The sequence below is a fragment of the Hyperolius riggenbachi genome, chromosome 4, assembly GCF_040937935.1.
Source record: "Hyperolius riggenbachi isolate aHypRig1 chromosome 4, aHypRig1.pri, whole genome shotgun sequence".
NCBI lineage: Eukaryota > Metazoa > Chordata > Amphibia > Anura > Hyperoliidae > Hyperolius > Hyperolius riggenbachi.
Window position 1 is genome coordinate 482,247,808 of NC_090649.1, and position 27,862 is coordinate 482,275,669.

Here is a 27,862-nt window from a genome sequence, read left to right on the forward strand (position 1 = left end):
CCTAACCTGCCCCTTGCGGGCAATCTGATCACCCACCCACACCAATAGATCGCCCGCAGATCCGACGTCCGATCACCTCCCAAGTGCATTGTTTACATCTGTTCTCTACCCTAAACACCCACTAATTACCCATCAATCACCCCCTGTCACTGCTACCTATCAGATTAGACCCCTATCTGCCCCTAGGGCACTCAATCACCCGCCCACACCCTCAGAACACCCTCAGACCCCAGCCCTGATCACCTCGCCAGTGCATTGCTTGCATCTATTCCCCCCTCTAATCACACCTTGAGACACCCATCAATCACCTCCTGTCACCCCCTAGCACACCTACCCATCAGATCAGGCCCTAATTTGCCCCGTGTGGGCTCCTGATCACTTGGCCAAACCCTCAGATCCCCCTCAGACCCCCTTCCGATCACCTCCCCAGTGCATTGATTGCATCTATTTTCCCCTCTAACCACCCCCTGAGACACCCATCAATCACCTCCTGTCACCCCCCTAGCACTCCTATCCATCAGATCAGGCCCAATACAACCTGTCATCTAAAAGGCTACCCTGCTTATGACCGGTTCCACAAAATTCGCCCCCTCATAGACCACCTGTCATCAAAATTTACAGATGCTTATACCCCTGAACAGTCATTTTGAGACATTTGGTTTCCAGACTACTCACGGTTTTGGGCCCATAAAATGCCAGGGCGGTATAGGAACCCCACAAGTGACCCCATTTTAGAAAAAAATACACCCAGAGTACATACACTAACCGAAGGTAAGTACCAGGGAAATAATACAACAAACACACTTGTCACTTGGACATGCCCTATAGGTACTAGGTCAAGTCAAATGCACTTGATATATATTAGGATTGAAATTTCAATAAAAGAGGAACACCATAAGCGTCCTGGTGTTTCATACAGTAACACTAGCTATATATCTATAGTAGCATTGTATTGTGGGGGTCCTGGCTGATCCCCCTCCACTGCAACAATGTATCAGTGGGGTGTAGCTATCCCACATCAATACTACTTAGTGTCCTGTAAGGGTGGTCTGGACCTAAGTGTGATCGCAGGTGTGGTACTATAAACCACTTTAGCAAACACCTCACGGTCTAAGTCCTATACACACCCCATTAGGGGGGGCTAAAATACAATAGTGTTTAGAAAACGTGCATAGTGCTGTACATATGAACCTAATGAGATCACATTTCACCTAAAAACGGCTTCTTCAGAGGTGCTATACATATATTACATAAGTGCTATACAACATACACATCACCACTTAGATTAAAATAACAAAATGCCCCCCATAACTGGTAGCCCCAGTCAGAGCTGTCTGCGCCACGTTAGGCAGCCATATTTATACTTAGGAGGGAGGAAGAGGAGGTCACTGCCACATTGGGCCACGCCCACCCTTATCATATTATCCCCGCACTTAAAAAATGCCCTGAAGTAAGGCCTATATAGCGGGGAACAGGCTCCCCAAGTGTGCTTACTTGTAGAAATCACATCCCCCTAAATAGAAGTGCCAAAGGTTCCCCAGTTGTCCGCATTGTGGAAGGAACGCCGTATGCGTTCCACAGGTCTCTGAGGGGGCGGAGTTTGCGCCTCACTTGCGCACCATCCGCTCTCGTCTCCTGCATCTCGCGTGAGCGGGCACTGGGTAGGTCTCGCCCTAATCTCTGCGCCTCCCATTAGGCTGTGCGTAGGGGGGGAGGTACCAATGCACACCCCCATTCAGGCTAATCACGCCCCCGTAGTCAGGGAAACGCATACCGCGTTCCCATGGCACCCGCTTACGAATTCAGGCTGCGTATCATTGTCTATAGGGGACAGTGCGGGCAGCTATACATATGCCCCATCTCCGCAACTACTCAGCTTCAAAGCGGGCAGGTACGCCAGCACATGGGTCACATCCTGTGAGCAGGAGAAGGAAGGGGGGAACAAAAAAAGGGGGGGGGGTAATATACAATATGCACACTGTTAGGGGAACCACTAGATAAACATAATGGGCAGGAGTTCAGTGTAACCACCATTATCTATATAAGGACAAAAAGGCATGTATGCACTAGGGGCCATACATGTCGCACACCGGCTGTCCAGCATGTATATATAGAGGGAGGTGGATACATATATATATTTTATATTTTACATATTTCAAAATCGATCCTCACGGTAGGTGCCATTTACAAAGATATGCGTAGGAATAAAATAAATAAATAATGATAATAATAGGAAGATGGACATGTGACAATGGGAGGGGAAGAGGAGATATGTGATTAGTACATCTCTCATAAAAAGCATGCAAGATTAAAATCCTCGTTCAATCCGTTGGGTGAGATGGTATCCAGGCGGAAAATCCACTGGGATTCGATTTGCGTCAGCTTTTGGTCGAAATTCCCTCCTCTAAAATCCCTCTTCCATATCTGTATCCCCCAAAATTGAATGTCAAAGCGTTTAGTCAAATGGAATTCATTCATATGTCTGGCGATTGGTGTACTTCTCCTATGTTTAATATCGCCGACATGTTCCAGGACACGATCTTTCAACTGTCTAGTTGTTTTACCTACATACCAAAGGTTACAGGGACACTTTGCCCCATAGACTACCCCCTTACTTTCACAATTAATGAACGTCCGCACATTAAAAGTTCTGCCATTTTTTGGTACTGTGAACTGTTTCACAGTTGGCATATACGTGCACGCTTTGCACCGGCCGCATCGAAATGAACCTGCCGGTTTGGGTGGTAGCCAGGTCTCTCTTGGGGCCGTGTGTGGGGCATAGGTACTATGGACCAACATATCCCTTAGGTTGGATGATCGCCTATATGTAATCGCTGGGGTGTCAGGAAGATGTTTTGATAGATCTTTATCTTTTTGTAAAATTGGCCAGTAATGTCGTATGATCTCAAAGATTCTGTGTGAGTTATCAGTAAAGGTCCCGATAAGACGGGGTACCTTTAAATTACTGCTTTGATTAGTTTTGCGATTAGATTCGAGTTTCTTACTGTTGTCCCTGAGGGTTACGTCGCGTGGAGTTTCATAGGCACGTTTGTATGCTTGTTCGACGACATGATTGGGAAAGCCTCTTTGTTCAAAACGTTGTCGCAGGAGTGTACATTCCTTTTCAAATGATTGTGGTGTGGAACAATTCCTCCTGGCCCGGAGGAACTGTCCAATAGGGATGCTCCTCCGCAGTGAACTGGGATGGGAACTCTCCCATCGCAGTAATGAATTTGTCGATGTCGGTTTACGAAATATTTCTGTTTGTATCCTACATTGATCGATCGTGATCTTAAGATCTAAAAAATTAATCGTATTTTCATCAATTTCATAAGTGAAGTGCATGCCTATCTGGTTAGAGTTCAGAATCTCCACAAAATCTTTAAACACATCCTTAGGGCCATCCCATAATATTATCACATCGTCTATAAATCTCCCCCAATAAAGAATATGGGACGTGAAGAAACTAAGGTCCTCAGAGAACACACAGGAGTCTTCCCACCAGCCCAGGAACAGATTTGCATAAGAGGGGGCACAAGCCGTCCCCATAGCACTGCCCCTGAGCTGGTGGTAAAAGCGTCCTCCAAACAGGAACACATTATGTGTCAAAATAAATTCGAGAAGGTGGATGAGCAACCGGTTATGTGCTTCAAGATGTTGTCCCCGTGTTCTTAGAAAATATTGTACTGCTTCCAGCCCCAATTTATGTTCTATGTTGCTATACAGAGATTCAACATCAAGGCTTGCCAATAGAGTAGTAGGTGGAACCTCAGTGTCCTGTAACTTCGTTAGTAGATCTTTAGTATCCCTTAAATATGATGGCAGGGCCTCTACAAATGGTCTTAAGAAGCCATCTACATATTTACTAATTTCATCTGTAAGGTTACCACATCCTGACACTATCGGCCTACCCGGGGGCGGCAGTACTTCTTTATGTATCTTAGGTAGGGCATAAAAAACCGCCAGTCTCGGAAACTTAGTGGAATTTTCCAATCGTGTATAGTCAGTAGGGTCCAAACAACCCTCATTGACCGCATCCTTTAATATTTTACATAAATCTTCAGTATGTTGTTTAATTGGATTCTCACGGATGATAGTGTATTGGTTTTCATTCCTTAAGATCGTCAGGCACATTTGTTCATACATGTCTTTGTCCATAATGACTACATTGCCCCCCTTATCCGCAGGTTTAATTACGAGATTTTTATTGGCTTTAAGTATATTCAATGCACATCTTTCATCTTTATTGAGATTATCGTGTATGGGGGTTCTGATACTGTCACTTTCAAGTCTTTTTAGAGCTCTGGTCACCATGTCAACGAAAGTGTATATCTGAGGGTACTGAGATAAAGGTGGGCAATATTTACTCTTTGGCCTAGTACCACTTGGTGGTGCTAGAGGTGGAATACCGGTGTCATATTCAGTTAACAGTTCCTGTAGGGCCTCATATGCCTCTTTTTCTTGTCTATCTGTTACCTTTTGCTTTGCCTCTTTATTCTCATACATTTTGACTAGTGCTAGTTTCCTAGCAAAGAGATTTACATCCTTCACCCAATCAAATGCACGAAATCTCTCCGTGGGTACGAATGACAAACCTTTAGTTAATAGTGAATTCTCCATTTGCGTCAAAATATGTGATGACAAATTGACTACCCTTATTTGTGCTATAGAATCATATGTAGTTACCATTGATGAACGGGTTTCCTGCTGCCACCCCTCCTTTGCCCCGTGTAACCCCACTGCTTCCGATCTCTTAGGGTATGTTGTTCCGGTTTCATCTGCACCTGTTGTGGATCTACACATTGTAAGTTCGGGGCAGACGGGGGATGGTCTAAAAAAGTTTGTTTACTTTTATTTTTATTGTGGCTTGGTTGTGGTCCCCTAGGCGGGTTACGTATACCACGTTGGAAGTGTTTTTTCTTATTGCGCGCTCTAGGTGAGAATTGACTATAGGAGCTGTTAGATTCACTTCCTGACTGTGTATCAATGTCAGACCCCGTAATTGGTTCACTCCCAGGAACTGGCTGTTTGGGTTGTCTAGGTTTTTCTGCCCACGTATAAACTTTATTGTTTTTAAAGTCAGAACTGTCTCTTTGAAATTTCTTATGTTTCCTACTCTTAATTTCCTCAGTATATGCGCTGACCTTACGTTCAAGTTTGGCTTCAAATTTTTCAAATTCCGGGTGGCCGGATAGCTCCAGAAGTATTTTTTGTTCCTGTACCAATTTGGCTCTAGCTTTATCTGCAAATTTTTGTTCGTAGTCATGTAAATATTTCATTTGTTCTAAAGATTGTCTCGTCTTAAGTTCATCCCACCCGATCATAAATGAAGTATCATCAGTATGGGAATGTAACTTTGTTAGGTTACGTAGACCTCTAACAGTGATCTGTTCCTTCAAATAGACACTAAAGGATGCCACTTCCCATGAAGACCTAATAAATTCTTTGTAGGTTTTAAAAATATCCACGAACACAGGCTCAATATCAGTCTGATTGGTCCCTGATTCTCCCTCAGTATCACTTTCTATGTTTTCTGTACTAAACGTCTCTCTCGCCTCCTTAGTAAATGATTCAATGGATGGTAGCCCCTCGGATAAATAGGCCATATCACTGAGCTGAAACAAAGAAGGTGTTCGGCACACCGTAATCAAAAAATAGAGTACATACACTAACCGAAGGTAAGTACCAGGGAAATAATACAACAAACACACTTGTCACTTGGACATGCCCTATAGGTACTAGGTCAAGTCAAATGCACTTGATATATATTAGGATTGAAATTTCAATAAAAGAGGAACACCATAAGCGTCCTGGTGTTTCATACAGTAACACTAGCTATATATCTATAGTAGCATTGTATTGTGGGGGTCCTGGCTGATCCCCCTCCACTGCAACAATGTATCAGTGGGGTGTAGCTATCCCACATCAATACTACTTAGTGTCCTGTAAGGGTGGTCTGGACCTAAGTGTGATCGCAGGTGTGGTACTATAAACCACTTTAGCAAACACCTCACGGTCTAAGTCCTATACACACCCCATTAGGGGGGGCTAAAATACAATAGTGTTTAGAAAACGTGCATAGTGCTGTACATATGAACCTAATGAGATCACATTTCACCTAAAAACGGCTTCTTCAGAGGTGCTATACATATATTACATAAGTGCTATACAACATACACATCACCACTTAGATTAAAATAACAAAATGCCCCCCATAACTGGTAGCCCCAGTCAGAGCTGTCTGCGCCACGTTAGGCAGCCATATTTATACTTAGGAGGGAGGAAGAGGAGGTCACTGCCACATTGGGCCACGCCCACCCTTATCATATTATCCCCGCACTTAAAAAATGCCCTGAAGTAAGGCCTATATAGCGGGGAACAGGCTCCCCAAGTGTGCTTACTTGTAGAAATCACATCCCCCTAAATAGAAGTGCCAAAGGTTCCCCAGTTGTCCGCATTGTGGAAGGAACGCCGTATGCGTTCCACAGGTCTCTGAGGGGGCGGAGTTTGCGCCTCACTTGCGCACCATCCGCTCTCGTCTCCTGCATCTCGCGTGAGCGGGCACTGGGTAGGTCTCGCCCTAATCTCTGCGCCTCCCATTAGGCTGTGCGTAGGGGGGGAGGTACCAATGCACACCCCCATTCAGGCTAATCACGCCCCCGTAGTCAGGGAAACGCATACCGCGTTCCCATGGCACCCGCTTACGAATTCAGGCTGCGTATCATTGTCTATAGGGGACAGTGCGGGCAGCTATACATATGCCCCATCTCCGCAACTACTCAGCTTCAAAGCGGGCAGGTACGCCAGCACATGGGTCACATCCTGTGAGCAGGAGAAGGAAGGGGGGAACAAAAAAAGGGGGGGGGTAATATACAATATGCACACTGTTAGGGGAACCACTAGATAAACATAATGGGCAGGAGTTCAGTGTAACCACCATTATCTATATAAGGACAAAAAGGCATGTATGCACTAGGGGCCATACATGTCGCACACCGGCTGTCCAGCATGTATATATAGAGGGAGGTGGATACATATATATATTTTATATTTTACATATTTCAAAATCGATCCTCACGGTAGGTGCCATTTACAAAGATATGCGTAGGAATAAAATAAATAAATAATGATAATAATAGGAAGATGGACATGTGACAATGGGAGGGGAAGAGGAGATATGTGATTAGTACATCTCTCATAAAAAGCATGCAAGATTAAAATCCTCGTTCAATCCGTTGGGTGAGATGGTATCCAGGCGGAAAATCCACTGGGATTCGATTTGCGTCAGCTTTTGGTCGAAATTCCCTCCTCTAAAATCCCTCTTCCATATCTGTATCCCCCAAAATTGAATGTCAAAGCGTTTAGTCAAATGGAATTCATTCATATGTCTGGCGATTGGTGTACTTCTCCTATGTTTAATATCGCCGACATGTTCCAGGACACGATCTTTCAACTGTCTAGTTGTTTTACCTACATACCAAAGGTTACAGGGACACTTTGCCCCATAGACTACCCCCTTACTTTCACAATTAATGAACGTCCGCACATTAAAAGTTCTGCCATTTTTTGGTACTGTGAACTGTTTCACAGTTGGCATATACGTGCACGCTTTGCACCGGCCGCATCGAAATGACCCCAGCCCTGATCACCTCGCCAGTGCATTGCTTGCATCTATTCCCCCCTCTAATCACACCTTGAGACACCCATCAATCACCTCCTGTCACCCCCTAGCACACCTACCCATCAGATCAGGCCCTAATTTGCCCCGTGTGGGCTCCTGATCACTTGGCCAAACCCTCAGATCCCCCTCAGACCCCCTTCCGATCACCTCCCCAGTGCATTGATTGCATCTATTTTCCCCTCTAACCACCCCCTGAGACACCCATCAATCACCTCCTGTCACCCCCCTAGCACTCCTATCCATCAGATCAGGCCCAATACAACCTGTCATCTAAAAGGCTACCCTGCTTATGACCGGTTCCACAAAATTCGCCCCCTCATAGACCACCTGTCATCAAAATTTACAGATGCTTATACCCCTGAACAGTCATTTTGAGACATTTGGTTTCCAGACTACTCACGGTTTTGGGCCCATAAAATGCCAGGGCGGTATAGGAACCCCACAAGTGACCCCATTTTAGAAAAAAATACACCCCAAGGTATTCTGTTAGGTGTATGACGAGTTCATAGAAGATTTTATTTTTTGTCAAAATTTAGCGGAAATTGATTTTTATTGTTTTTTTTTTTCACAAAGTGTCATTTTTCACTAACTTGTGACAAAAAATAAAATCTTCTATGAACTCGCCATACACCTAACGGAATACCTTGGGGTGTCTTCTTTCTAAAATAGGGTCACTTGTGGGGTTCCTATACTGCCCTGGCATTTTAGGGGCCCTAAACCGTGAGGAGTAGTCTAGAAAACAAATGCCTCAAAATGACCTGTGAATAGGACGTTGGGCCCCTTAGCGCACCTAGGCTGCAAAAAAGTGTCACACATGTGGTACCGCCGTACTCAGGAAAAGTAGTATAATGTGTTTTGGGGTGTATTTTTACACATACCCATGCTGGGTGGGAGAAATCTCTCTGTAATTGGACAATTGTGTGTAAAAAAAATCAAACAATTGTCATTTACAGAGATATTTCTCCCACCCAGCATGGGTATGTGTAAAAATACACCCCAAAACACATTATACTACTTCTCCTGAGTACGGCGGTACCACATGTGTGGCACTTTTTTACACCCCAAGTACGCTAAGGGGCCCAAAGTCCAATGAGTACCTTTAGTATTTCACAGGTCATTTTGCGACATTTGGTTTCAAGACTACTCCTCACAGTTTAGGGCCCCTAAAATGCCAGGGCAGTATAGGAACCCCACAAATGACCCCATTAGAGAAAGAAGACACCCAAAGGTATTCCGTTAGGAGTATGGTGAGTTCATAGAAGATTTTATTTTTTGTCACAAGTTAGCGGAAAATGACACTTTGTGAAAAAAAACTATTAAAATCAATTTCCGCTAACTTGTGACAAAAAAACAAAATCTTCTATGAACTCACCATACTCCTAACAGAATACCTTGGGGTGTCTTCTTTCTAAAATTGGGTCATTAGTGGGGTTCCTATACTGCCCTGGCATTTTAGGGGCCCTAAACCGTGAGGAGTAGTCTTGAAACAAAAATGACCTGTGAAATCCTAAAGGTACTCGTTGGACTTTGGGCCCCTTAGCGCAGTTAGGGTGCAAAAAAGTGCCACACATGTGATATCGCCGTACTCAGGAGAAGTAGTATAATGTGTTTTGTGGTGTATTTTTACACATACCCATGCTGAGTGGGAGAAATCTCTCTGCAAATGGACAATTGTGTGTAAAAAAAATCAAACAATTGTCATTTACAGCGATATTTCTCCCACCCAGCATGGGTATGTGTAAAAATACACCCCAAAAGACATTATACTACTTCTCCTGAGTACGGCAATACCACATGTGTGGCACTTTTTTGCAGCCTAACTGCGCTAAGGGGCCCAAAGTCCAATGAGCACCTTTAGGCTTTACAGGGGTGCCTACATTTAGGCACCCCCCAAAGTGCCAGGACAGTAAACACACCCCACAAATTACCCCATTTTGGAAAGCAGCACACTTCAAGGTATTCAGAGAGGGGCATGGTGAGTCCGTGGCAGATTTCATTTTTTTTGTCGCAAGTTAGCAGAAATGGAAACTTTTTTTTTTGTCACAAAGTGTCATTTTCCGCTAACTTGTGACAAAAAATAAAATCTTCTATGAACTCACCATGCCTCTCAGTGAATACTTTGGGATGTCTTCTTTCCAAAATGGGGTCATTTGGGGGGTATTTATACTATCCTGAAATTCTAGCCCCTCATGAAACATGACAGGTGGTCAGAAAAGTCATAGATGCTTGAAAATGGGAAAATTCACTTTTTGCACCATAGTTTGTAAACGCTATAACTTTTACCCAAACTAATCAATATAGGCTGAATGGGTTTTTTTTTTAATTAAAAACATGTTTGTCCACATTTTTCGTGCTGCATGTATACAGAAATTTTACTTTATTTGAAAAATGTCAGCACAGAAAGTTAAAAAAATCATTTTTTTGACAAAATTCATGTCTTTTTTGATGAATATAATAAAAAGTAAAAATTGCAGCAGCAATCAAATAGCACCAAAAGAAAGCTTTATTAGTGACAAGAAAAGGAGCCAAAATTCATTTAGGTGGTAGGTTGTATGAGCGAGCAATAAACCATGAAAGCTGCAGTGGTCTGAATGAAAAAAAAAGGGTCTGGTCCTTAAGGGGGGTAAAGCCCACGGTCCTCAAGTGGTTAAATGCAGCACACATCAGGCATCAGATCAGTTTTCAGGGAGTTGAGCGCTTTCAATGCGACAAAAAAAATCTTGGCATAGGGATAAGACTGCAACAGTACTTAACCAACCCACAACCAATGGAAGTGCACTTGTTGGTAATGACATCAGCGCTATGCTGCTGAGCGGTTCCGTGCTGCTGGGCAGGCACAACCGTGGTTGCGTCGGTGCCGCACGACCAAGCTCATGCAGAATAGTAGCACGTTAAAGAGAAACTGTAACAACATTTTCATTTTCAGCCTTCTATCCTATAAGTTCCTATACCCGTTCTAATGTGGTCTGGACTACTGCAACCTTTTCTAGTTGCACTGTCTCTGTAATATATCTAATCTTCTTTCCTCTGTCAGGCTTTGTCGACCCAGAGAGGAATGCACTGCCTCTGCTGTGATAGGGAAAAGTTATGCACGCCCCCTCCACGCCCCCTGCAGGCTCTGTGTGTGTGCTTTGTTTATCCCTCACACACAAGTCTCTGCTCTTAGTTTCAGCTTGTCATGCTGAGAAACTGTGTGAATCCCTGACAGGAGTGCAGATAATTCACTGGTAATAAAAGCCTGTAGTATACTGTAACATGAGATAAATATATATATATATATATATATATATATATATATATATATATATACAGTGGGTTGCAAAAGTATTCGGCCCCTTTGAAGTTTTCCACATTTTGTCACATTACTGCCACAAACATGAATCAATTTTATTGGAATTCCACATGAAAGACCAACACAAAGTGGCATACACATGAGAAGTGGAACGGAAATCATACATGATTCCAAAAATTTTTTACAAATAAATAACTGCAAAGTGATGTGTGCATAATTATTCGGCCTCCTTTGATCTGAGTGCAGTCAGTTGCCTATAGACATTGCCTGATAAGTGTTAATGACTAAATAGTTCACCTGTGTGTAATCTAATGTCAGTACAAATACAGCTGCTCTGTGAGGGCCTCAGAGGTTGTCTAAGAGAATATTGGGAGCAACAACACCGTGAAGTCCAAAGAACACACCAGACAGGCCAGGGATAAAGTTATTGAGAAATTTAAAGCAGGCTTAGGCTACAAAAAGATTTCCAAAGCCTTGAACATCCCACGGAGCACTGTTCACGCGATCATTCAGAAATGTAAGGAGTATGGCACAACTGTAAACCTACCAAGACGAGGCCATCCACCTAAACTCACAGGCCGAACAAGGAGAGCGCTGATCAGAAATGCAGTCAAGAGGCCCATGGTGACTCTGGACGAGCTACAGAGATCTACAGCTCAGGTGGAAGACTTTGTCCATAGGACAACTATTAGTCATGCACTGTACAAAGTTGGCCTTTATGGAAGAGTGGCAAGAAGAAAGGCATTGTTAACAGAAAGCATAAGAAGTCCCGTTTGCAGTTTGCCACAAACCATGTGGGGGACACAGCAACCATGTGGAAGAAGGTGCTCTGGTCAGATGAGACCAAAATGGAACTTTTTGGCCAAAATGCAAAACGCTATGTGTGGCGGAAAACTAACACTGCACATCACTCTGAACACACCATCCCCACTGTCAAATGTGGTGGCAGCATCATGCTCTGGGGGTGCATCTCTTCAGCAGGGACAGGGAAGCTGTTCGGAGTTGATGGGAAGATGGATGAAGCCAAATACTGGGCAAACTTGGAAGAAAACCTTTTGGAGACTGCAAAAGACTTGAGACTGGGGCGGAGGTTCACCTTCCAGCAGGACAATGACCCTAAACATACAGCCAGGGCAACAATGGAATGGTTTAAAACAAAACATATCCATGTGTTAGAATGGCCCAGTCAAAGTCCAGATCTAAATCCAATCGATAATCTGGGGCAAGATCTGAAAACTGCTGTTCACAAACGCTGTCCATCTAATCTGACTGAGCTGGAGCTGTTTTGCAAAGAAGAATGGGCAAGGATTTCAGTCTCTAGATGTGCAAAGCTGGTAGAGACATACCCTAAAAGACTGGCACCTGTAATTGCAGCAAAAGGTAGTTCTACAAAGTATTGACTCAGGGGGCTGAATAATTACGCACATCCCACTTTGCAGTTATTTTTTTTTTTTTTAAGTTTGGAATCATGTATGATTTTCGTTCCACTTCTCACGTGTACACAACTTTGTATTGGTCTTTCACGTGGAATTCCCAAAAAATTGATTCATGTTTGTGGCAGTAATATGACAAAATGTGGAAAACTTCAAGGGGGCCGAATACTTTTGCAAACCACTGTATGGCCTGGTGCACACCAAAAACCGCTAGCAGATCCGCAAAATGCTAGCAGATTTTGAAACGCTTTTTCTTCTTTTTCTGTAGCGTTTCAGCTAGCATTTTGCGGTTTTGTGAAGCGTTTTTGGTGTAGTAGAGTTCATATATTGTTACAGTGAAGCTGTTACTGAACAGCTACTGTAACAAAAAACGCCTGGCAAACCGCTCTGAAGTGCCGTTTTTCAGAGCGGTTTGCGTTTTTCCTATACTTAACATTGAGGCAGAAACGCATCCGCAATCCAAAATCTGCAGCAGCCTGGGAGTATGCGTTTCTGCAAAACGCCTCCCGCTCTGGTGTGCACCAGCCCATTGAAATACATTACCCTAGCGGATCCGCACCCGCAAGCGGATCGCAAACTGCAGCAGAATCGCTCTGGTGTGCACTAGGCCTATATGGCCATGCAGTTTCTAGGAGGAAAAAAAGAGTAAGGGAGGGAATGACATCAGAATTGGCTTCGGTCAGAGGCAGTAAAGATGGAAGATGCCTGAAACGGTTTTCTATTTATTAACTTTATAAAATTCACTATAAGCAAATATGGAAATTACAATACATATGTTATGTAAGTTAAACAAGTATTTAACTACTTATACATGTGTTTTTTTCTGGGATAGTATGGCTTTCCCTGCTGCTTTAACAGTCTCTTTTAACAGGGCAACACAGCTCATTGTAGTAACAGTAAGATCTTGGTTATAAAGTATTATCTGAACTGAAAAACTGTTCATCAGCTCTGATGATAACACGGATGTATCCTTCAGAAGATAGGTTCATCTTTAAACATGAATTGGATTCTGGGTATTTAATTAGAGCATTGGCAGGACACAGGGGAATCTGGTTACAGTCGGGAGAAATACAAACGCTCTCCGCGGACTGAAGAGCAGCAAGCGGAGACGTACAGCAACAAATAAAATAGAGTATTTCAATCCTTAATTCCCCCGATCGTTCCCTTCTGTACACTCGCCAGCGTCCTGTGTTATTGCAATCTAATCACACTAATCTTCTCGGTCTCAGGGAAAACGTAATCAAGCAATTTGCAAGCTTGGGGTCTATCATTCTGCATTCTATTCAGTCCTTTCATTTTTCTTTTGTCCTCAGTAGAGATGAGATTAATTTCTCTTGAAGGAAGAATTTGGCTATCTATACCTTTTCTTAGAATCAGCGTTATTCGCCGAGTACAGCATTGTCACACCCAGAATTATTTGTGGTACACACAGCATTATTATTAATGTTTATTATTTATATAGCACCGACTTGTTCCGCAGTGCTGTACAGAGTATATTGTCTTGTCACTAACTGTCCCCAGTGGTGTAACTAAGGAGCTGTGGGCCCCGATGCAGGTTTTACATTGAGGCCCCCCTCCCAAGCACTCTATACATAACAATTGATACGGGACACCAAAACCTGCCTATGGCAACTACAGTATCAGAGGTGCAAGAAGGGGATGGGGAGCAGTTTGTTAGTGATTACCACTATTCAAAGCATCTATAAAAGTCATTATTACGAGCACAGGACCAATAGAGAGCAAGTACTGCAGTTGGGGGAGGGCCCCACTTGGCCGTTCTGGCCCAAGGGCCCCAGTGCGGTCGCAACCTCTGCACCCCCTATTGCTACACCCTTGACTGTCCCTCAGAGGGCCTCACAATCTAATCCCTGCCATAGGTTGAAGATTCAAGGTGGCTCTTGGTGGTTGAATTTCCAACCGCCAAGATTCTGCAGTGAGAGAGACCAGGAGCTCGATTGTGCTGTATCTTTAAGACATATGGCCGAGGATAGTGTAATGATTTATACTCACAAGGGCGGATTGCACTCCTGCAACTACCGACAGAGCCTACGGAAAATTAACCATTCCCGCTCGGCAGTCCAGGTCTGCTGTGCAGATATTGGCCGGTTGCACCCCTTGGGTTATTGTGACACGAGGTGTCCAATACTCAACCTCGAAGGGTAGAACTAATGCTAAAACGATCTATCGGAGGTGCCCAGGGATCTATTCTAATCTCTGGATTATACTATATAGGAGTAGATAATTCTTACCACCATAAAAGAACAAACCACATGGGTAGATATAAGGGTTTAATGATGCACAATAAGACAACGCGTTTCGCTGGTACTAGCCCGCTTCCTCAGGTCAATAAGTGCCTAAGTTTGTAGCAGTCATATGTGTGGGCTCATCTCACTCATGAGGCTCTCACACGGAGAGGAGCCCACACCCGTGACTGCTGCAAACTTAGGCACTTGTTATTGACCTGAGGAAGCGGGCTAGTACCCGTGAAATGCGTTGTCTTATTGTGCATAATTAAACCGTTATATCTACCCATGTGATTTGTTCTTTTATGGAGGTAAGAATTCTCTACTCCTATACTGTACTATTTAGAGATTAGAATATATCTTTGGCCGCCTCCGATAGTTCGTTTTAGCATTAATCCCTGTCATAGTCATATGTATTTGTATGTATCATGTAGTGTATGTTTTGTAGTCTAGGGCCAATTTAGGAGGGAGCCAATTAACTTATCTGCATGTTTTTGGGATGTGGGAGAAAACCAGAGTGCCTGGAGGAAACCCATGCAGTCACAGGGAGAACATGCAAACTCTGTGTAGATCGTGTTCGAATCGGGCAGTGCTGCTCAAATCCGAATCCGGGAGACATCTGGATAGTTGCTATCCAGTTATCTCACAGTTACCTGTGCGGGGTGGGCGAGGGGGTCAATCTTACCTGTCTGACGTCTTCTTCGGTCCGTCCCTCGGTGTCTCCCACGATGCGGTCCAAGCGGCGGTCACATGATTACAAACACTTCCTCCTTCCGGGTTGAAGGAGGAAGTGTTTGTAATCACGTGATGCGCGTGGAGCGCATCGTGGGAGGCGCCGAGGGACGGACGAAGGAGACGTCAGACAGGTAAGATTGACCCCCCCGCCCCACCCCGCACAGGTTTACTTGGAGATATCTGGATAGCAACTATCCGGGTATCTCCCGGATTCGGATTTGAGCAGTACTAGAATCGGGAACTCAGCGCTGCAAGGTGAGAGCACTAACCACTACGCCACCATGCTGCCTGGCATCGGCAGTAGTGGAAATTAAACAGCAGTGATTAATGGGCATTGCGGCATAGGTTTAGTACAGCAAAAGATGCTGGAAAAGAGGTTGTGGAATGGAACCTACGGGAAAAGCCGGGGTTGGGACTTGAGTTCAGGAGGAGCACTGCTTGGGGGAAGAAATACTTCCTGTGCCTGGAAGTTTTGGTGGGGATGGTTCTGTAGGGGTGGCCAATGTAACAATTGCTAGGGTGGAAGGGGTGGAGTTACCCTTTAGGCTCCTGACCTCAGGCTAAGTGTTTGGACTAGGACTAGCGGCATAGCTCCAAACTGGGAGCCCTCTTTGGGAGCCCTGTCCCTCTTTCAGGTCTTTGTCCCTCTTGCTATGTAAATATATATATTTCTTTACTAAAAATGTTTAGAGAATGTTGACATTTCTAGCAGTGAGTCCTGAATAAAATATATAAGCGGTAATGTAAAAAGGTAGCATATGTGTATCAGCGCCAAGGAAACAAAGTTGCCCCCCGCTGAGAGAAGAACGATGTCCAGCGTTCACAAACAGATAAATTATATATAATCAGCGCAGAATCCAAAAACAGAAGACGAGTCTTCAACAAAGTATAAGAGCTGGCAAATCTCCACCACAGTAAATATCGGGGTCACGGCACAGCTCTGCAATCATGGATACCCAGAAAAAGGAAAGAGGCTTACCGGCTGGTGACAACCCACATTATAAGGTTGTATCAACGGTTTGGTAGGACATCGGGAAACAACAGTCCATCCAGGATCCACCAATTCAGCAATGATTCATCTAACGAATAGATATCAGTAAAACGTCATAAAGAACAAACAAATGGCAACTCTAAGTGTAAACCGTTTAATATAGAGTTTTCATAGTAAAAACAACATAAAAAATGGCATAAAAGCAAAACTTGCATACAGGGCCCATGCAATAGGAACCCCAAGAAAGTGGCACGTGTGTTTGGGTAAGCAGTATAGGACAGTATAAAGGTACCGCCTGTCTCCTTCCCATCCGGTTTCGCAAACTAGCGTCATCAGGGGATTAATGATACAAAGGGCTGGCACCAAATATATAAGCTTTTACAATAAAGGAAGTGGCGGGGCTATGAACACCCACAATCAAGACCCCTCCAACAGAGTATAGATCAGACTCTACTAGGAGAGTGACTATAACCAAAATCAATACACATTGAAAACACTTGAGTATGATAAAAGATGATCAGATTAGAAATCTAAAGTGTTTAGTAGCTGGACAGCACAATGGTCAAGTGGAAAATCCTGGCTCCCCCAGTCCAGTAAGCACCCATGCTTTTTTTTTTTTTTTTTTTTTTTTTATAGGCTATGGTATGCAATGCATACTGGCATATATAAAAAAAATTGTGCACTTTCTGGTTTTTTGTATACCAGTATGTATTGCATACTATAGCCTATAAAAAAAAAGCATGAGTGCTTACTGGACTGGGGGAGCCCGGATTTGAACCTGGGTCGCCTATGTCAGAGGCATTGTGCTGGCCAGCTACTAAACACTTTAGATTTCTAATCTGATCATCTTTTATCATTTTCAAGTGTTTTCAATGTGTATTGATTTGGGTTATAGTCACTCTCCTACCGGTAGTAGAGTCTGATCTATACTCTATTGGAGGGGTCTCGTTTCACACTGAACTGCCCTCAGCCAATCAGTGAGGAGCAGGATTGTTGGTGTTCACAGACCCACCCCTTTCTTCATTGTAAAAGTTTATATATTTGGTGCCAGCCGCTTGTATCCTTAATCCCCTGATGATGCTAATTAATCTACGGCAGTTTAGGGCTGTATTTGCACTTTTCTTAACTGTAGCGCAGCTCTAGAAATGTACGCTGCACTGTCGCTATTAAGAAGGATTTAAGAAGTTTCTTATCATGCAGAGCAGTCCCCTGCTGGTTAGAACTGTTTAAGAAGAAAAAACTGGCCAAACAATAACTACATCATCTATAAATTAATATCATAAAAAATAAGCAGTTTTATTCATTAAGTTACTTTCACTGCAGTTCCTCATTAAATCTGTAACCTCATCTGTTTTTCGTCTGTAGGTATATTTACATCCCGATGGGCGGATCACACAGCGGGGCAGGCGGGATGCTGCTGGCCACGGCTCTGACCTTTGTATTTGTATGTTACTGGCACGGAGGGCATGGCTACCTCTGGTACTGGGCGGGGCTGAACTGTGCGGGAATCATCGTGGAGCAGACTGTGAGGAAGCTTCTATCTCTGCCCTCCATTCAGGAAAGAATCGTAAGTATGGAAATCCCGGCCACAGGAGGCATGAATCATCTTAGCGGACTTTCCTATGTTGTTGAGAAAACTTCAATCCTTAGAGGTGAACTCTATATTTTGCAAAGATAGGGACACCAAGAGCCAAATATAGTGTAGTATGTACTGGTAATCAGGGATGCTCAAATCCGAATTCGGGTGAATCCGGATAGTTGCTATCTGGATTTCACCCAGATACCTGTGCAGGCTGGGCGGGGGGGGGTCAAGCTTACCTATCTGACGTCTTCTTCGGTCCATCCCTCAGCGCCTCCAACGATGCGTTCCATGCGGTAGTCACGTGAGTACAAACACTTCCTCCTTCCTGGGTTGAAAGAGGAAGTGTTTGTAGTCACGTGATGCGCGTGGACCGCATCGTGGGAGGCGCTGAGGGATGGACCGAAGAAGACGTCAGACAGGTAAGCTTGACACCCCCCGCCCAGCCTGCACAGGTATCTGGGTGAAATCAGGATAGCAACTATCCGGATTCACCCGAATTCGGATTTGAGCATCCCTGCTGTTAATATAGGATGAAGTTGGCAGAGTAAATAGACAGATACCCACAAAGCAGGGGTACCACTCAGGCAACCACTATGTAGGCAGGTGAGGAGATTAGACGTGACCCCGCCCAAGGATTAAGAAGTCGCTCTCTGTAGATCAGGAAAAAAAGGGGATGACACCCCTTCACCAAGGGTGGATTTAGAACAATGTAACAGGGATACAGAGGCGCCAGAAGAATAATAATGTCTAAAAAATGTTAAAACCGTCATGGCCATGGTTATGACATCACACTGTGGGAGGAATTACACCGCAATATCAGCCACACACTCCCCCTAGATGATCTATTCTTCGATAGAAGGTTAAGGCTACTTTCCAACCAGGATGTTGCGTTTTAGGGGACGTTATGGTCGCATAACCTGCCCCTAACGCAACGCTGGGTGGTGTTTGATGTGGATGTCAGACTGAGCCGCGTGGTGCAGCTCACTCTGGCGTCCGTGATGCCGTGATGCGTACTCCTGTGCGCATGCGGCATCATGTGGTCCCGCCCCAGCCAATCGCCGCACAGAGCGGCCGCTCCAGGAAGTAAACACTGCACACATCACAAAGTGCAGTGAATATTAATTAGCCATGTGCCTGGCCGCTCTCCCCTCCTCCCCAACATTACTGAGCATGTGCAAACAGTCTAACGTATAAAGTACAGCATGCAGTACATTCTCTTGAGGTGCAGCGTTACAATGTAACGCAAAGTGGGCACTGTGAACAGCCCTTTGATTTTTCATTACTGTGCGATGGGGTGCGTTACAGGCTGCTCTAACGTGAAAGGAGCCTAATAGTTCTCATGGGAAATGGGGTATTGGCTACTGATTGGGATGAAGTTGAATCCTGGGTTAAAGTTCCTCTTTATAATGGTTACCTGAAGCATGTTCAACGTTTGTGTTGACAGCACTATGTCCAGATACTGTAAAGAATGACGGATAAAATCATTTTAATGTACTCAACCACTATAAATGTGTCTATTTAGGTGAAGCACCCCTCCCCCCTTTCCCCCTTCAGCACTTTGGTGCACTTAAATTCTATAAATAAATTATATGGCATATGTTTTACAGTAGTGCCTGTGTCTGTATTAAGGAAGTGGGTGTGGCCAGGACTGCCACTCCCCTTCAGGAAGTCCCTCTGATGGAGGGGCATGTCCTAGACTGCCAGGCTCCTAGAAAGCGCAGGGAAGAGCTTATATTATTCACATTATGGGCATTGGAAATTCAGTTTGAACTATATGTGTTTTATAGCACCATTGATCTTTCATCCTGCCTGGGCTTTTTAAAGAGAACCCGAGGTGGGTTTGAAGAATCTTATCTGCATACAGAGGCTGGATCTGCCTATACAGCCCAGCCTCTGTTGCTATCACAAACCCCCCTAAGGTCCCCCTGCACTCTGCAATCCCTCATAAATCACAGCCACGCTGCTGACAAACAGCTTGTCAGAGCTGGCTGTGTTTATCTCTATAGTGTCAGTCTGCTGCTCTCCCCGCCTCCTGCAGAACTCCAGTCCCCGCCTGCATCCCTTCCCTCCCTGCTGATTGGAGGGAAGGGACGGGGGCAGGGACTGGAGTTATGCAGGAGGCGGGGGAGCAGCTGAGACTGACACTACAGATGTAAACACAGCCTCACAACCTGGCTGTGATTTATGAGGGATTGCAGAGTGCAGGGGGACCTTAGTGGGGTTTGGGATAGCAACAGAGGCTGGGCTGTATAGGCAGATCCAGCCTCTGTATGCAGATAACATTCTTTAAACACACCTCGGGTTCTCTTTAAGTTCCATCTGTTTCATTCTGTGCTGGATTCATTTGTATAATATAGCTGTCTTCTGGATATTTCCTAATATGAACATGAAAACGATGCAGACAAATCTAAATAGGCTCCTTTGTTATTATTCATACTCCCATTGAGTGCACGGAATGGTTATAATAGTCATTTTTTTTGCAAAATCTAACTGCACTATAGACGTTAAACAATAATAGATGCCGGCGCCCAGAAATAAAGCAAATATCTGTATAAAACATTCATAGGCAATGTTCTTTATCAGGGAGATATTAAGCATTATGGGAGCTGTTGGAATGCAAATCGCGGGGCTTTGAAGATTGCTTTAAATAGAAACCATAAAGAAACTCAAAGAGCAAGTCGTCCTATTTTAGGGATATGTACCAGATCTATTTAGGCAGCAGCAAAGCAGCTCCAGACACAGTCAGCACCACTGAGGGTAGGGAACTCCGACCTTAGTAGCTCCAGCACTGTGAGCAGCCGGGGTTTACTGATTGATGGGGAACTAAACTTCAGGAATCAAATCTTAGCTGTTGAGAAACATTCCATCTTTCACCTAAGGAATATTGCAAAAATTAAGCACCTCATTCCTTCAGAGGATCATCCAACCCTAGTTCACGTCTTCAAGGCATCATGAAAAATTCAAAAATGCATTGACGTGTAATAAACTAAAGGCCCGTACACACGCTTGATGTGTAAGAACGATGGGTCCGTCAGACTGTCGCTGGAACGCCCGCCCAGCGGGAGGGTCTGTCGGACCCGTCGTTCCTACACATCAAGTGTGTGTATGGGCCTTAATGGACATTTGGAAAGTATTTAATCAGGGAGTAAAAGATTATACTTACTTACCCAAAACTCATAAAGTGTGTTCCAGACTCGACTTTTTACTGATCCCACAAGACCAAATTCTTGCAGTACAGTAATCGACTTAGAAAACAAGACCTTCTCTGATCATGCCCCAGTAAGAATCACTTATTAGAGGCAGAGAGGATTTTATAGAAATCAAGTGTTGGAGACAGGATATGGATCTGGTAAAAATGCAATAGGTTAGGGAGAATATTTAAACCACTAGAACTGACTATTGCAGTAATAATGGTACTTCAGGAATCTCTGAAAAAACTTTACAGGGTACTTAAAAATGCACCCTTAGAGGGATCTTTATCAAATGTAAAGCAAAACTGAAAAAAAGTTAAAAGCCAAACACTATTGAGTGAGTCTGAAAGTCAGCATTTTTATTTAATGTTATGTCAGAGTTTCAGACAACTTTAAAGAAAACCTGTAACTAAAAAAGGTTCCCCTGGGGGGTACTCACCTCGGGTGGGGGAAGCCTCCGGATCCTATCGAGGCTTCCCACGCCGTCCTCTGTCCCACGGCGGTCTCGCTGTGCCCCTCCAAATAGCGGGGATGTAAATATTTACCTTCCCGGCTCCAGCGCAGGTGCAGTATCGGTTCTCCGCTTGGAGATAGGCGGAAATAGCCGATCGCTGTCGGTCCGCTCTACTGTGCAGGCGGAAGTCTCCTGCACCTGCATAGTAGAGCGGACCCGACAGAGATCGGCTATTTCCGCCTATCTCAGTGCTGAAAGCCGCAACAGCGCCACCTGCTGGAGCCAGGAGAGGTAAATATATGAAGCCTTGTCAGGCTTGTCAAGCCAGGATTGCGAGACGCTTCGGGGGAGCCAGCGCTGGATTGCCTGCAGCTACAGGGGAGGGGGAAGCATCATCGGGACCCTGAGGCTTCCCCCTCCCGAGGTGAGTACCCCCCAGGGGAACCTTTTTTTTGATACAGAGTCTCTTTAAAGGACTGATATGATACAATTCTCACGTCCTTAACCACTTGATGACCCACCCTTTACCCCCCCTTAAGGACCAGCGCTGTGTTTAGTGATCTGTGCTGGGTGGGCTCTGCAGCCCCCAGCACAGATCAGGTAGCAGGCACTAGGGGGATGATGTGCTGGGGGGGTCCGATCTCTCCTGCCTGCGTGTGGCTGGCGGCGGCGGGGGGGGGCACCTTAAAGCCCCCCTCTGCGGCGAAATTCCCCCCTCCCTCTCCTACCTGCTCCCCCCCGGAGATCGGGGCTGCACAGGACGCTATCCGTCCTGTGCAGCCAATGACAAGCTGTCCCCTGTCACATGGCGGCGATCCCCGGCCGCTGATTGGCCGGGGATCGCCGATCTGCCTTACGGCGCTGCTGCGCAGCAGCGCCGTACAATGTAAACAAAGCGGATTATTTCCGCTTGTGTTTACATTTAGCCTGCGAGCCGCGATCGGCGGCCCGCAGGCTATTCACGGAGCCCCCCGCCGTGAATTGACAGGAAGCAGCCGCTCGCGCGAGCGGCTGCTTCCTGATTAATCAGCCTGCAGCTGGCGACGCAGTACTGCGTCACTGGTCCTGCAGCTGCCACTTTGCCGATGCGCGTTATGAGTGCGCGGTCGGCAAGTGGTTAAATAAAATAAATGCAGAATTTAAAGGACAACTGAAGTGAGAATATGGAGTCATATTTATTTCCTTTTAAACAATTGCCTGGCAGCACTGCTGGTCTATTTGGTTGCAGAAGTGTCTGAATAACACCAGAAACAAGCATGCAGCTAATCTTGTCAGATCTGACAATGTCAGAAACACCTGATCTGTTGCATGCTTGTTCAAGGTCTGTGGCTTAAGGGATTAGAGGCAGTGGATCAGCAGGGCTGCCAGGCAACTGGTATTGCTTAAAAGGAAATAAATATGGCAGCCTCTATATTATGGTATCCACGGTATGACGGTATACTGCGGTTTGATTGTGCATGGTAATCATACCATGCACATCATGTTTTACTGGTTTTTGGGGGCGGGGCGACCTAGCGGCGGGGATGCGACGTAGTGGCGGACGCATGAACAACGGCGGGGATAAATAAATACAAAGTCTACTGCTCACTAATCTGAGGGAATAACATAAGAGGGCGCAAATATATACAGTGACACCAGTTTCCGAAAGGCTTCGTCAGGAAAAGATAGTGTACAGTGCAACAATATACAATAGAGACATTAGAGACCATATTACAATAGAGACTTGGGCTCTAACTTGGGCAGTTGCTGCTGGGAATTTTGTTGGTGGGGGTCTAATGTCTCTATTGTATATTGTTGCACTGTACACTATCTTTTCCTGACGAAGCCTTTCGGGGTGAAACATGTGGAAACTGGTGTCACTGTATATATTTGCACCCTCTTATGTTATTCCCTCAGATTAGTGAGCAGTAGACTTTGTACAGGGCCTTGTTGTGTCCAGTTGGTGCAGTGACTCTTCACCCATTGGTTACACTGACCTGCACCTGTCACTGCTCAGCCCTACATGTGTGTGAGATAGCCACACCCCTCCCTACCATTCACACATCAGGGAGGCGGGGATCAGCGATAACCCTGAGCACACCTGTGGGACATGTGAGCCCCCCAAACTGACTCATGTGGGGAGGTCTCTTCACGTGGATTGTATATTCAATGTTGTGCACTTTACAACTGTTGACCTCTAGTACCTCATAGGGCTGTCCTTTGGACTTAAGGTGGCCATACACTGGCCCGATTCGCGGTCGTTTCGACAGCAGATTCGATCCTGGGATCGAATCTGCTGGCAATCGTTCGCGCTAAACGCACCCGCCGATCCGATTTCCTCCCGAAATCGGATTGGTCCGTCGATCGCGCCGTGCGGGTAATTACCCTCGATCGCCCGCGGGTAGGGAGCGCGTCGCTAGCGGCGGCCGATCCGATCAGGTATACATTACCTGACGCTGGCTCCTGGGCGTCTTCTCCGTATCTTCTCCGCGCTGCACCCGCTCCATCCCGGCGCTTCCTGTCACTGCAGTGACCAGGAAGTTCAAATAGAGGGCGCTCTATTTGAACTTCCTGGTCACGGAGTGACACAGGAAGCGCCGGGATGGAGCGGGTGCAGCGTGGAGAAGATGCCCGGGAGCCAGCATCAGGTAATGTATACGCGGGGGGGGGGGGACAGGCGGCAGGAGCAGCTCAGCAGATGGTGAATCGGTTTCAGGCTGAAATCGATTCACAATCTGTTTGCAGTAAAGGTGGCCATACGATCCCTCTCTGATCACATTCGATCAGATAGGGATCTGTCAGCTGGTCGATCTAATGGCAAATCGACCAGTGTATGGCCACCTTTAGATTAGTACTTGCGTCCCATTTCCCTGAAAGCAGCACACCCTTGGCGCTGTTCCCATACGTCGCCTTCCCATTGAGAATAAAGCCTGGTACACGCCTTCAACTTTGATTGGCTAATCACTGAGCAATGTTACCGCCTTCATGTATTATGAGAGCTTACCTACACAACCTGTTCATAGTACTCTATATCTGTTCACCCTCATACTACATGGTGGTGGTCAGGACCAGTTCTAGTAATGGGGCCCCTGGGCAAGATTAAACTGGGGGGCCCCCCTGATGGACCCCCCTGACCATAAAGCAGCATTAGGGTCCCCTTGTTGCTGCCAAGTTTCCTTCCCCCTCGGGGGCCCCTTGAGCTGGCTACCCCCCGATCACACCCCAACTTAACTGTGCCCTATTGCCTATGTAATGTCATCGGCAGAGTAGCTTCTTGCCTTTCCCGGCAGGCGCGCTCCTTTGTCAGTCCTTCATTGTTCCATTGCAGGGTCCCCAGGAAGCACAGGTAATTTGGGGGGAAGACACCTTGGGGGCCCCTATAGGCACTGGGGCCCTGGGGTAATTGCCCCCTTTGCCTCTATGGAAGCACCGGCTCTGGCAGTGGTAAAATTGGACAATCAAACTTAAGTGTGTATCAGGCTTAAATAGAAACCAAAACCAAGTATTGCACTTCATCCCAATCAGTAGCTGATACCCCCTTTCCCATGATAAATATTTTCCTTTTCACAAACCGCTCATCAGGGGGCGCTGTATGGCTGATATTGTGGTGAAACACCTCCCACAGGAAACTGTCAGGACCTTGGTCCTGGCAGTTTCCTGTCTGTGAACCTCGTTGCATTGTGGGAAATAACTATTTACAGCTGTTTCCAACTGCCAAAAAAAAACAAGCAGCGTCTCCTTCCACTGACATCACCTGCCAGCAGTAAAAATGTCATCATGTGATAAATGTCAGAATGTAAATAAGGGAAAGGAAAGCTTTTACAATGGGCAAACACTGACTAAGTGCCCGTTCAGATCACAAATGCGGATGGCCATGCGTGCGGAACACGTGCGGACCGCAACGCGTACGAACGCACGGACATCCGCGTTTGTATGCGTTGCGTGGCTGATCCCATCACTGAAAAGTGAATGGGACAGCCACGCGTTTTTGCAAAATCTGCGTGCAGCATGCGTTCCCGGACCGCACAGGTCCGGAACGCATGCAGTGTGAACATCAGACAGTGCACTCTATGCACTGTCTGATGTCGTGCGTGTCGGCCTCCTGTACGCGTTTCCAAAACGCGGCTGGAACCGCGTGCAGTGTGAACGGGCCCTAAATCATTTATACATAATTATTGTAAAAATGAAGCATTTGTTTTTATTACATTATTTTCACTGGAGTTCTTCTTCTTTCTGAGTTTGCTGGTAGTTGATTGATATCTCTGCCCGCCATTCTCCAGCATGTGTGCACCCTGCCTCTCCGCAGCACTGATCTGTAGTTACAACGCGGACATAAATTCCTGCTCTGTGTGTGCCCACAGGATCGCCATTTGTCACCGAGGACGTTCCGCCAACTTCACGCAGCTCTCGCATCTGTTTCCTTGGCTATGCTGATACTCACCAATTTGGTGTTCCTGGGCGGAGAGGAAGTCGGGCGGATATACTGGGACAGACTGTTTGTACGCAGTGAGTACCTTGTAAAAAATATTTAAAGGGGGCTTAGATGCTTTCCTTGCATTGAAAGACATCCATGGCTATAATTACAAGTTAAAGTGAACCTCCAGACTAAAAATCTACTCAGCAGCACTGAAAAGGCTTTGTGTTTCTTTAACAGTTTCACAGCATCAGAACGTTGTTTTTCTTATCTAAGCCTCATTTTTAGCTGCACAGAAGCTAAGCTCCGCCCCATCAAAAAAACTGCCCAGGTATTTTTCCCCTGACGCTGTGCAAAGCATGATGGGATTTCTGATGTTGTTCTCATTGCCTAGCAACTGGGAGGGATGATCAGGACACAGGACAGTTGGAACTGTGTCTCATGCTCCCTGTCACCTCCTTTCAACCAAAAAGATGGCTGCCCCCATGAAATCACAAACATTTGCTTGTTCTTTTAAAACAGGGCGGGTAAAAGATTATATTACCTATCTATTTTAATTAACATAACTAATGTAACTTAATGACAGTGGGCTTGATTCACAAAAGGGCGCTAACTTACTTAGCACGTCTAAAAGCCCCTTAGCATGCCTAAAGCCCTTTAGAACACGCAACGTCGCACACGGTGCAACGTTTTAGGGGCACCCGGTGCGACGGTTTAGTTGCACCCGGTGCGACGTTTCGCACGCACTGCGCAGCGCTAAACTTTGCGCGCGATCAATAAATGCTTTGGGCACGCTAACTGCTTAGCACCCTAGTTAGCACGCCCAAAGCTTTTAGACATGCTAACTGAGTTAGCACCCTTTTGTGAATCGAGCCCAGAATGTTTGTTTAGGCTGAAGTTCCTCTTTAATGCCCAGTGATGTTGATCCAGGGATTTTATCTGATTGCCATCTGGAGTCGGGAAGGAATTTTTCCCTTTTGGGGATACTTGGACCATGCCTTGTAAGGGTTTTTCACCTTCCTCTGGATCAACAGGGATATGTGAGGGAGCAGGCTGGTGTTGTACTTTATACTGGTTGAACTCGATGGACGTATGTCTTTTATCAACACAAATAACTATGTAACTGCATAAAACCATATTATTGTTATTGAAGCATCAGATTGTTTAACGTCCTCACGCTCATCCTCGTGATACCTGCCTGCCTCCAGGAAATTAAAATATTGTTTATTGCAAGAAATAGCGAAGCTCAGCACATTTTATTGGCGACTAAGCGAGTTCCATTTTTCTCGGTAATCACTAAACGACGAGATACAGCGCTTGTGTAATGTTAAAATGTCACAGCTGACATATGTCATAGCTGCAGGGCGTTCCAGCGCGCCGACATCCTCCCCAGCGCTTTTTACTGTTGTTTCTCTGTAGACCATTAAAAAGAGGATATTATAAATGGCCAGAATTAGAGGTGAGGACATTTCTTTGTGTGGTGGGTAAATAGTGGACCTGAACTCTTGCACAGGACAGAAGAAAAACAAAGAAATGCACCCTGTGTGTATTTAGAGAGTTTAGCCTGTTTATTTCCCCCTCATCTGTGACTAAACACAAAATGTAATTTGATCTCAGCTGAGTCAGCTGGCTGCCTTGGCAGAGAAGCTAATTGGTAAGCACGGGATGTTAACCCTATGTCTGCTTCCATGAAAGCAGGAAGTAGACACACTGCAGATTTACTGCAGGATTTGTATCAGCTGTAACAAAGAAATGTTTTTTCTTTGAAGGTTAGTATGTTGTTGCTTATCTTTTAGAGAGGAGAGGAAGTTCTCAGTCCAGGCCTGCTTTAAAGGACCACTGTCGCGAAAAATTGTAAGATGTCAAA

The 27,862-nt window shown here is 45.4% G+C and overlaps 1 protein-coding gene across 2 annotated transcripts in view; it reads left to right on the forward strand.

Annotated features, from left to right (window-relative positions):
* Positions 1 to 27,862, forward strand: part of HHAT (hedgehog acyltransferase) — a 349,971-nt gene that overhangs the window by 234,081 nt on the left and 88,028 nt on the right. For both annotated transcript variants that reach the window (XM_068279706.1, XM_068279707.1), the window contains 2 exons: positions 17,741 to 17,942; positions 25,943 to 26,087. In XM_068279706.1, coding sequence (XP_068135807.1) covers positions 17,741 to 17,942; positions 25,943 to 26,087 — 347 coding nt within the window. The remainder of the gene's footprint in view (positions 1 to 17,740; positions 17,943 to 25,942; positions 26,088 to 27,862) is intronic.